This window comes from Arachis duranensis, chromosome 6 (assembly GCF_000817695.3).
Source record: "Arachis duranensis cultivar V14167 chromosome 6, aradu.V14167.gnm2.J7QH, whole genome shotgun sequence".
Taxonomy (NCBI): Eukaryota; Viridiplantae; Streptophyta; class Magnoliopsida; order Fabales; family Fabaceae; genus Arachis; species Arachis duranensis.
In genome coordinates, this window is record NC_029777.3 from 107,255,641 (window position 1) to 107,268,692 (window position 13,052).

General features: G+C 29.7%; 1 protein-coding gene across 1 annotated transcript in view; it reads right to left on the reverse strand.

Annotated features, from left to right (window-relative positions):
• The window catches only part of LOC107495645 (linoleate 13S-lipoxygenase 2-1, chloroplastic), a 9,621-nt gene extending 8,998 nt beyond the window's left edge, over positions 1-623 (reverse strand). The window contains exon 1 of the mRNA XM_016116816.3: positions 307-623. Coding sequence (XP_015972302.1) covers positions 307-592 — 286 coding nt within the window. The 5' untranslated portion in view covers positions 593-623. The remainder of the gene's footprint in view (positions 1-306) is intronic.
• Between the last annotated feature and the right edge of the window lie 12,429 nt (positions 624-13,052).

Below are 13,052 nucleotides of genomic sequence, written 5' to 3' on the forward strand. Positions count from 1 at the left end.
CCCCCCCCCCCCCCTCTCTTTTTTTCAAAGAAAAAGGCATAAGCAGGTTCACACATTTTGCTATGAGATATGATCAATCTATGTATTTTTCTTTATAATACTATTATTCCAATGCAATAATCATTTCATTTCCTCATAAAAAATAAAAGCAACTCAACTATTTAAGGGGGGAAGAATAGGAAGGAATAATGGAAGAAATCATTTACCAAGTGTAAATTAAAGAAAACCAATAATAATAATAATTATTCATAATGAATCCAATAATATAATTGATGCAAAGAAAGAAGCAAAGAAAGTTGGAGTTACTTGGATTAAGATCATTGCTCACAAGCTCCAAAACAAGTTTTTTGCCAACCAATTCATCAATCCCATCAACAACTCCATTTAGAAGACCACCACCATTTTGTTTTAAGGTCACAATGGCTTTCACCCTTTGAGAAGATTTTGTGTTGTTGTTTCCATCACTACTCGCCATAACAACTTTGCTTCTTGAAGGAAACACACCCCACACCCTTTTGCTACCACCTTTTTTTTCAATTCCTTTGTAATAAGTTCTTAAGGAAAAGTGATGAGAGTTTATATGTACTTGCATTATTGTATGTTATTGTTATTAGTTCTTCATGCCGTACGTACCAATTATGCATATATAAGGGCGAAGGTGCAATCTTTATCGGTTTGTGATTGGTTAATTAATAATACTAATTAACCAATTTAAGTTTATTAAGTGATCAGCTCATTCGTCGAGTTAAATAAGTGTCGGAGATTCGAATTTCATTTTGTGTATGCAACAATCCATTAGTCAGCAGCAAATTTTTAAATAGAACTCAAATCTACAATAAATTAATCATTGATATGTCGAATTAGAGGATACTGTGGACAATAAAAAAAATAATACTAATAAAATATTTGAAGAAATATATATTTTTAGAATTTAGGTTGTGTAGCTCATATACGTACTTAATTATCTTAAATAGTCAAATAAGGCAACTCTACTACGTTTGGTCTAAAATAACTGTTAATTATTATGCATATTAATAGAAAAAAAGTGAATATAATTTTATAAAATTTGAAAGTGATTTGATATATTATTATCGTACCATATTATTGTGACGCACAATAATATATATCGGCTTGAAAATACAAGTAAATACTAATACAATTATTATATTAGATAATATTTGAAAATATTAAGAATATGTTATGTAATTATTTTTTAAAAAAAATTAAATTGATAAAAGAAATAGATAAATTATTATATTTTTTAATTTTTTTATATAACTTTTTTAATTTTTGATTTATTTATGCTATTTTTTTATTTAACAAAGTTGGAATTCTAAATTTTTAAGTTATAAAAATTTTAATATTATATCTTAAATTTTTTTTTAAAATATTAAGATAAAATCAGACTTCATCCCCTCTTTTTTTTCCTATGGTGAAACTTTTGGGGCCCATGACATTTGACAAGTGCTAATAAACCTAATTCATAGTATTTGCTCATTATATCATTGGATATATTCGGTGTCTTAATCTCTAATTTGGGGACCATTAAAGCCGGCTAGGTTTAATTTGTAATTTTTATGGTCAATAACTGTGTAGCGATAAAATACAATTCATCGCACGCTGTACAATCCAAAGAAAGCCATTCAATTTCAATGCTTTCAAACTAAACTTGTATACTACATTGCCCCCAACGATGGAAACAAAAATTAAATATCGCTTATTGGACTCAAAAACAACCTATGATGGCTCATATTAATTTCATGCTACGTGTATATTACTAACAAATTTTGTGTGTGTTATACGATATGGGTAGCGTGTTTAGTTACTCAAGTTAATTTAATTTAGACTTTTGTCACATTTGAATTTTAACACACATATATATCTTTGTTTTTTTGAAATAAAAAGTTCAAGACGGAGCATTTAAAAAGTTTAGAGTTATAATATAAACACTAAATAAAAAATCGTAGTTATTTTAGGCATTGTCATCAACAACTAGACAGAATAAAGTCAATTTACTCTTTATAGCTCCTAATTGATTTGGTAATAACTTCCGCAATGCATGTTTCTTAATTCCTGAAAATCCTGGTATTCATTTCCAACCACGTATTCCAAATGATAGCAAAAAAAAATAATCAGCCACTTATTATGTTCGACTCGTTTTACAGGAGCTTCTGTCCAACTCTCAAAGTGTTGCTTAATGGTTTCTGGAATAGACCAAAATTTATTATAGACGTATAACCAAGCATATCACACCTGCCACGTGAATTCACAACTAATAAATAAGTGGAAATTATTCTCAATTTCTTTTTTACATAAAACATAAATTATATCCTTGTGATCAATAATATCCAATCTAATTAATCTTTTCTTAATATTGACCCTATCAACTAACATAAACTAAGTTAATAGTTCAACTTTTAGTGGTACTAATCCTCATATATATATATATATATATATTCTTATATCATAGCGAGATCATACCCAAACGTAACCTTAGGACTTAGGTTTTACATAGACTCGCACAACATTAATTATATAATGTGTGTAGTATAATGTATCTTAAGTTTTTTTCCCTTGTTCTACACAAGAAGTTACAAGGTAGAAATGACTAATTAGAAGGTGAGGCCTAATGATTTTGAATTGATTTAAGAACAATTATAAATGATGCTAATTATAGTTTCCAAAAATATATATGAATAGATAGAGAGACAAAAGGAAAATAACAAAGAAACTAAGAATAAGAGCTCAATCGTATTTATTTCCGTCATAAAATTAATTATCTCAAATGATTAAACTAACAAGGAGAAACTATAAATAATTATATTAATATATTTCTCGTGTAAAAACTGAATTTTGTATAAGTCTTTTTTTTAAATATATTTATCTTATGTTATTTTTTTTGAGTCAGACAAATTTTAAACTTTTTGTCATAAAAGTTTTGATATTATATCGTAAAATTATTTTTTAAAAAAATTTAAATTTAAAAAAATACATATATAAATAATTATATCTCTAACCATTCATATATACATAATAATTAGTCTTAGCTATAGACCTACTTAAGAAGAAGGGGACACTTTTTCCACTAGTCTTGCAATAATAATAATATATTATTTCTGTAAAGTATAGATTAAAACGTGTTATTGAATTATTGAACTAAAAAAAATTGGATTAATAATTAAAAATAATAACAAAAATAATAAATTCTAATAACTCTCTAACATTTTTTAATTATTATTTAGATATGTTTTTTTTATTTTGGGTTGCAAAAATTAATGTTGTTTTTTTTTTTGAATGATGGCAGGGCATCTTGGTTAGTTTTACTGACCTTTTTTTTACTGTTTTAGGGTAGTTTTATGCATTTTCTTAGTAAATAAGAAAGTTTTAGATGAAAATACACTTACACCTTGATTCAAGCAATTATTGTGAACTTTACAGGATTTTATGAGGATTAGGCAAGAATTGAATGATATAATTGATGATGCATAATCTCATGACTTGGAACAGAGCTTTGATGCACTCTAATTGCTTGATTTCAGGATAAAGGAAGCAAGAAGGAACCACGTTAGCAGCCACGTTAATCTAATTAATGTGACCACTAACGTGGAATGGGGACAAGCTTGTAGCGTTAATGGAAAAAGTGATCGCCAATAACGCCTTCGAAGCTATCATAGCCCACGTTAGTTGCCACGTTAACTATATTAACGTGGTAGCTAACGTAGAGGAGGAAGAGGAGCTCCAACGTTAGTGGTAAAAGTGATTGCCACTAACATTCCACAAAGGCACAATGAAGCCACGTTAAGAGTCACGTTAATCCAATTAACGTGAACTCTAACGTGGGATAAAGAACCAATCACCAACGTTAGTGACACTCACCTTTGTCACTAACGTTAGACCAACCCAAGAGTACCCACCTTAGTGGTCACGTTAAGACCACTAACGTGAGAGATAACGTGGAGCTAAGCATGATAAGCCAACGGCAAGTTTTTTAACAGCTTTATGTATTTTCAAATATACTTAGGCTTGGTTTGATAAAATTTTTTGAATAGGTGATTGTGTTTTTTAAAAGTTTAAGTTTTTCATTTTATGTTTAATAAATAAAAAAGATCATGTACTTGTATTTGCAGCTTTTGAAAGATGAAGATACTTTTGAAAGCACCTAAGATAGAGCTTTTTAAATTTAGCTTGTACTTTTCAAAATCTAAAAGTTTATTATAACCTTATATGTTAACTAATTTTCAAATTTAATACTTGCATTGATGTTTATTATAGTATTTTAAAATTTTAAAAGCTATTTTACCAAATACAATTGTTGTTGCTTGTGTTTATTAAAAACAATTTTTAATTTGATTTACCAAACATAAATGTTACAACTTTTAAAAAATTATATTTTAAAAGTTAATTTTTATACGCTACTTTTAAAAAGTAAAACCTTTACTAAATTAAGCCTTAGAACTCATCACTGACTAAAGTGATCCTTACTATAAGTGTTCAAATCCAAACTGAACCAAATCAAATTGCTTATTCAATTCAATTCAAATTAATCGATTAAAATCGCACTAATTTAGATTTGATTGGATTCTATTTTGGTAAATCGCATGGATTAGATTAGATTTAAGATTTACCTTTTAAAACCGATCAAATCAAATCTAAAATGCACAATAATATACTAAATATTATTATTTAATTATTATCATATTTATAATTTTAATTATAATACGTTAAATTTGTTATATATTTTTATATATTCATATATTATTATTATTATTTAGTAAAAATGTTATGTTTAAAATGATATTTATTTCTTTATTTTAACTAACTTATAATTTTATGTCTATTGTTATGTTATTGTTTGTTTTTTAAGATATTATTAAAATTTGTCATGTCATTATTAGAAATTTAAAATTATGTGAAGATTTATTATATATATTTAATTTTTTTAACTTATAAAACTAAAATCTAATCCGCTCCAAACTATTTAAAATTGGATAAAATTGGATTGGATTTTCTAAAAAAAAATATCCACTCCAAAGAATAATTCTCCACGTACAAACATTTTTTTATATAAGTCTTTACAAATCATTTATATTAACGCGCTTCGAATTGTTACTATACATTTTTCACTGCACCTTCTTCTTCTTTTTGCTGCACGTTCTTCTTCCTCTTCCTATTCTTCTTCTTCTTTTCTTTCGTTTCTCGCCTTCTCTTTCTCCTTCTTCTTTTATGTGCTTTTCTCTCTGTTTTCTTTCTTTGTTATTCTCAATTTCCATTGTTTTTTGATATCAAGCTCTGAAATCGTTTTTGAAGAAGAAGAAGCAGCAGAAGATGAGTTGGAGAAAGAAAAAGAGTTCTAAATTATGCATAAGGTGTACTTCAACGAATTTTTGATGTATTTCTTAAATCATTTGGGTGTATTTTTGTAATCCTTTGGGTGTATTTCTATAATTGTTTGGGTGAATTCCTGTAACCGTGTGGGTATATTTCTGTAATTATTTGGGTGTATTTCTGTAATCGTTTTGGTGTATTTTTTAAGTTCCATTATCTTCAAAATGATTTCAAAGCTTGATTTCAGAAACCATGAAAATCGAAAAAAATGAAGCAAGAATACCAATGATAAACGCAGGTAAAACAACAAATGAAAAGGCGACTCGTTTTCATGGAAGAAGAAGAAGAGTCGTTCATAATGTATGGTAAGTAGCGCGCTTTAGAAACAGGAAGTGGTTGAATAACGTGTGTATATTTATTCTTTTTTTTTTTGTTTCCCACGGTATCTCCCAACCCGACATGACAAGGACTAATCCGCCGCGGTACTGAGCTCCATTTAAGGATTTGCCGCTGGTCAATGGGTTGCTGCATGCACAAGGCGGGATTCGAACCCCCAACACTTGCTTAAGCGGACTAGTGAGCTAACCACTAGACCAACTCAACTTTGTTGCGTATATTTATTCTTAAATATGGAAGTAATGCGCGTGTATTTTATTAGGCTTGTGCCAACTTATAAAATTTGTAAGTCAAAAAAATTTGTATGTGTAACAAACCTCTACTCCAAAATCAAAATCACACCATAAATTAAATAATATAAATATTTAAATCAAATAAATTTTTTACTCAAAATCTATCAAAATCTTACCGCAATCACCCTTAATCCTCAATCACATGGACGGTAGGAAACAATCTCAGGTTTCCATATTTTCATGTCATCAACTATACATGTCAATTATTTTAGACTATTCTTAGAACTTTTTTTTTCTGTGTGCGTGTGTGTGAGGTTTTTTTTTCTTTCTTAATTTTCATATATTCTTCTAGCCTACAACCACATTAGCTTCTAGTCTTAAAAAGTCATTAAAGAAGGTCGGGTCTACCATTTTAAACTTCACAATATTGAAGTCGGTCATCTGTCTAACCTGAAAAACGTAGGAAAAGGGTGTACGTATTTAATATATTTAATATTATTAAGTTTTTATGAAACATATTTAATATATACCTTTTTTAAAAAAAATTAATTATTAAAAATATATTTATTTATATATTTTTTCTGTTAGATAAAATTTTTAAAAGAAATAATTTTATAATATTTAATAAAAATTTATATGACCAAAAATTTTAAAATACGATTATTATTATCTCCAAAAAAATTACCATAAAATAAATAAAAAAATTATAAAAAATTACCCAAACAAAAGAAAAATATTTTTTTGTTAGAGATATAACTATTGGTGTTACCTTCTCCTATTAGCTTAAGTTTTAGGATGAGTGATTTCATGATATGGTATCAGAGTTCTATGTTCAAAAGATCAAGAATTCGATCATTAGTAAATTCCAAAAGTGAAAAAATAACATAAAGCAAATAAAAGAGAAACCCAAAAAGAGGCTCTTGTTTGAGGAGGAGTGTTAAAAATATAATCATTAATATTACCTTCTTGCATCAGCTTAAACTTTTGGAACGAGTGATTTTATGACACGGTATCAAAATTCTATATACGAAAAGTCAAGAATTCGATCCATACCATAAGCTGATAGTTATATTCCGTTGACAAGTTTTTTTTTTTTGGTGACTATTACATCGTTGCCAAGTCACCAAATACTACCCCTAACCAAGAAGTAGTAGCATATTCAAAAACATTGGAAAATTAGATGATACACAAAAAAAAAAAGCGATCACTCAACAACAAAACTAACACTAGACTCCTATTTTTTCCACAATATACTTCCCCCCTATTGAGATTTTGCCATTTTTCCATGTATGAAAATTCTTCAAACTCTGCCATTTGAAAATAAAGAGGGTTGACCTTATCAATCAAGTTTTTTTTTAAAAAAAATTTTGGGTAGACATATTAAAAATATAATTATTTAAAAATATAATCGTTTATGTACATCTTTTTATTTGTTGAAATAAAAAAATCATAATAAAAAGAAAATAAATAAAAAATAGATGGCCCATAATTATGATGCACGAAAATTTTTCATTTTTCCGCCTCCTTAAATATGTATTGTTTAAATAACGAATTTTGCTTATTTAATGAATCGGATGAAAAGAAGAAGCTAAGATTTGTCTTGGAAAAATATTTTTTTTTAGTTTTTTAATGAAATAAGTAAACTAAAAATTTAGACAAATTCTTATTTTCGAATATAATTTAGAGCCTATTTGAATAGGTTCATCCGTAACTTTTTTTAACTTTTAATTTATGAAAGAAAAAGTATAGAATGTGTACAATAGTGGTTTATGGAGTATTAGAGATATAGCTATTAGTGTTGCATTTTTCTATTAGCTAAAACTTTTAGGATGAATGATATCATGACATGGTATTAGAACTATAGATCCGAAAAATCAAAAATTCTGAATAGTATTTCTAACATGACTGATTTTAGTGTATATATAGTATAGTTCAAAGTNTTTAAAAATTAATTAAACTTTTTATAAAAATTAGATTTTATTGCTTGCCATTTGATAAAATGTATTTTCCCGTTTAAGTAAATGAATATTGGATTTGGATATGCATGGTTTGATGTGTTCAGCACTGAATTAGAGGGGCTTCAAGTTCCATATTAGGAAAGAAACATTGAATTAAAATTTTCCTTGGTTCAGAAGAGCAAACGTGGCTAAATAATGTGGAGATCAATTTCGTAATTAAGAACCATAGCCCTATGACTTAACATGCTTTAATTATGAAATATGACTGATTAAGAAATATCAAAAGGAGCAAGCAAGCAAATTAAAAGTTTAGTGGTGTTATTTGAAAGAGAAGATGGTTTGAATTTAATAAGAATGAAGCCGCACACGCATGCATGACATTGTTGACAAAAGTTATTAACTTATTATTATGTAAAGTGGTTGTATACTTTATCAATAATTAATGATATAATGACAAAACAAAAATATATAACATATTAACATTCCTAGCTAACAAAGCCCGACAAAGTATATACAATTTTTTGGTTTTTTTTTCCCATAAACTTTCTCTTCGCTCTAACGTACACTTTATCTATCTCAAAGCATTTTTATTAGGATTTTTTTTAAATAAATAAAATAAATATTTTATTTACTGAAATATATAATTTATAATTTTATTATTAAAATTTATCTTATTATTTATCTCGTTTACAATATAAATAATTTGATTTTAAATATATCTCGTTTACACGAGATAAGACATATCACAGGTTACACGTATCACGTTTGCACACGTGATACGTAGGATAGAGTAAAATTTACGTATTTCGTTTACAGTGTAAACGATATATAATAAAAGTCAAATTATTTACAGTATAAACAAGACATATGTTGAGTTAAAACGTTTTTACTGTAAACGATATATAGTACAACAAAAATCAATAAGCTAAAAAAGGATCTACAACCTATTGGTATTCTCTATAAACATCTTAATCATTCTTCTCATCCGTTTCTTCGATAAATTTAGTAGAAATGTCTAGTGTTAGTGGTTATTTTGTTGTGACGACGGCGTATCCCAACAGTCACATGAGAAATAATGACACTGATGTTGTATTTGAGTGTGAAAATTCTATTTTGCTGTACACTTGGAGAGCATATTCTTTGTTTGAGTAAATAGTCTGATATTGACACACATTAGTGATAATGAGAGAAAATATGTTGGAAGAGTTGGTTATCGGATGATAGCACTTATGGAAAATGGAATATTTTGATTTCGTCTGTTTCGACTGGATAGCGATGAGCATGTGCGACTCATGTTTAATGTCACATGGCGGAACAAGTGATAAAGCTTTCTACAGAAGTCAACAATGTTGGCAGTCGTGGTTCTGGCAACTCGAATTTTGTCCAAGATGACCCACCTCTTACACCATTTCCTGCACTATGCTAATCCGGAGGTGTCCATGGACGTGGACGGTGAGGAGTCCGATATAGAGTATGTTGCCGATAGCAACAATGGTGGTTCCTCTTATGATGATGAGGATGAGAATTTCGTACTAGAGACTTCGATAGGTAGATGAGTTCGGTATTTTGTGCTAGCTCTATAACCAATTTTGGAGTTATCAGTTGTACCCAGCCATTACCGCACATTGGATCTGGATGCCATACATGAGGTAATTCCATTTTTCAATATAAGTGGGGACAACTACAACACAGATGATGGAGTGGAGTTTCGAATTGGTCACAAATTCAGAAGCAGAGAGGTAGTCATGCAAGGTGTGAAAAGCTACAATATTTGAAGAAGTACTGAATACCGAGTTGTGGAGTCGGATCGGCTAAAGTACCATGTGCATTGCAAGAAATTTACTGATAGATGCCCTTGGAGTCTTCGTGTTGTCCTCTAACAGAATCTCAGAAATAGATTAGAATATTATCTTATTTTTTGTGCTTATTTTGGTTAGAATGTCGACCAATTATTTCTAATTCGTTAGGAAGATGTGTAAATTCGGTGGACCGCATACTTGTTTAGTCCCCACCATGTCTTAGGATTATTGACAGTTGGACAACACCTTCATTTGTAGAGTCATCATGCCTCTGATATAGTCCAGCCCATCAATTATTGTTCATGTTCTACAAGGTGTAGTTAGGCAAAGCTATCACTTCAAACTCTCATACAGAAAGGTCTGGATGGTGAAGCAAAAGGCAATTATACAGATATACGGTGATTGGGAGGAGTCATATAATAAGATTCCGAGATTGCTTCAAACTTTATAGAGTTGTTGTCCCAGAACAATATGTGATTTCAGAGCGGTACCGTACTATGATGGGCACTTGCTGGTATGTGATGTCAGCCAATTTGATAAGGTGTTATAGTCTTTTCCTCCATGTGTCGAGGCATTTAAGTATTGCAAGCCCTTTGTCTCCATTGATGGGATGCATCTGTATGACAAATATGGTGGGGTGTTGCTAATTGCAGTGACACAAGATGGTATCAATAACATCATTCCATGTGGCCTTTGCAATTGTTAAGTCTAAGACTACGGAATCCTGGTCATTCTTCCTTACCAACCTAAGACGACATGTAGCACCATAAGAAGGGATTTTGATTATATCTGACAGATCGCAAGCAATCAAAGCCGCACTAAGAGTCGATGAGACCAGATGGCTGCTCCTAGTACGTTCCATGTGTATTGTGTGAGGCACATGGTGGCGAACTTCATATTTTGTTTCAAATCTGTCGAGGAAAAGTGATATCTAATAAACACTGTTTATAGTCCAATTAAGGCTGGGTACATATGGTACATGGATGCTTTGAGGACACTGTCGCGAGAGATGTCTAACGCAACAAGCGCACTAATACTAGTCCCAGTACTCCTATGTAGGCTGATAATCTGTGAAGGGCTAAATAGAGATCATGTGGCCCTCATTAAACCTATGCCTCCATCCATCATATCACTACTCATGACGCTTAGGCCATCACATGTCTTTCCCCATCCTGTGGTTTTCAGGAACCTGTCGACATTCACCGGGTCTCTAGGCACTTGCTGCTCCCTATTGAATTGGTGTTTCACTCAATCAACGTAGTGAAATTAACTCCACAATATTGAAGCAGACGAGAAGAACAACAGTCATCCATGCCCTCTACTCTGCCTCATCTCTAAACCAATCCGAGCACAAGGCCTGCAGGACTAGGTCATCGTACGACGTCCATAGGAACTACATCAGTAATTGTAATATAATAATCAAGTTCAATTCATTACATATGATATTTAACTGTTTAGAGACAACTAAATAAAACTAAATCGTGTACCTCATGCAACCACAAGCGATCTAACGCACTACGCCATTGGAGGAACCTCTGTTTGAACTGGTACCTACTTTGCTAGACCATACCTATCAACCTGTTCACATATGCAACCCATAATTTAAGGATTTTTTTTTTGTGATGGTACTACTTCAAAAGCAATGTTTAGCATCTCAGTTGATTTTCTTTTAAAGTTATTAAACACAAATTATCGTATTTATGTTTGTTAAGTTGTGAACTATTGTAACATTAGGCCTAATGTTCAAGTTAATATTTTATGCAATTTCGTTATCACTATTTTAGTTAATTACATTTGCAAATAGTAATTATACTAATGTACCACGATAATATAAATTGAAGACATGATGGTTGTTAACAATGAATTTCATTCACGATCATTCAATCCACAGACTATATACACTTGATCCAGGCTAATTCCTACAACTACAACCTAAAATACAGACTAGATATTGCAACCATATCATATGAGTTCCTATGTTATCCAACCTCATTGCAAAGAAAACCTCCCATTTATTGTCAATGTGATCCTTTCACATAGCAACATTATAGCAGATATCCATCCAATCAGAACAACTGCTATGTCAATATAAATATCCCTTCTACTGTTATCAATTTATCCTTTAAGGTTGTGACTTTTCTTTTCAATCTTGCAATTTGTGGCTCTTCTTCTAATTCTGTCCACACAAAATATTCACACTCTTCTCCAATCTAGGCCAAAAACAAAAGAAAAAATCCAATCAGATAAACAAATATCAACAAGTTATAACTATCATCATAAAAATTACATTTTCTACTTACCCCATAGTTAACATAGCCACAAAATCTTTGTCCAGGATTCTCTGTCGTTGAGGAAGTCGCAAGCACTGACCTCTCGCCACAATAACAAGTTATTTTTTGTCGACGGACTTGGTTGCTGTTTCAATCCAAAACACTACTGCTATGCGCTGCCTGGAAGCCTTGGAAAGCCATAGAATCAGCAACAAAAGCAAGAGAAAAGGTAATGGTGAGAAGATAAAATTACAAAATAAGAGAACATTTTGCAAATTAGAATTTTCAAAGCCATTTTAATTAAAATTTGTTTTTATTTATTTATTTTTATTTCATTTTCACTAACGGTTACCGGGACATAGTTTACCACAGTAGACAATAACGTCCACCTAGACAATTCCATTAGTGTTTTAATTTGTTAATGTAGATGACAGTAGAATAACATTAAATTAATTTATAAACGTTGAAAATATAAATAGGACAATTTAAACATTAGAGACAACTTTAAGATTTATCCCAAACATTGAGGACTAAAATAATATTTTACTTTTTATTTTATATAGATAATTAATTTTTAATATACACTTAACATTATTGTATTTTTAATATATATTTTTTATATTTTAACAAATAATATATATATAAATGATTAATTTTTTATGTACACGTTTGAATTAGATTACATATAATAATGTAATCTCCCATAGCTTATCGTTATTATAGACCGTTGGTTGTCAACCTAGTTAGCAATATGTGACTTGCATGCGGATTTTTATTTTTAAAAGTAGGAAAAAAAAGAAGAAAATCTTAAAAAGTAGAATCGAAGAATTAAGACATCATCGTTTACAAAAGCACAACAAATAATAGAGTTTCATGAATCATATTCACTTCAAATGATAACAATTTCCAAAACTTACTCATCCATCGAATCCAAACTTTCTTTGTAGAATTGATGAATATAGAATTCATCTATATAATATGTACTGAATTTTTTATTTTAAAATATTTTTATTATATATAATTTATAAAAATATAATTTTATTATTTCTAATATTCAAATTAAAGACTTTT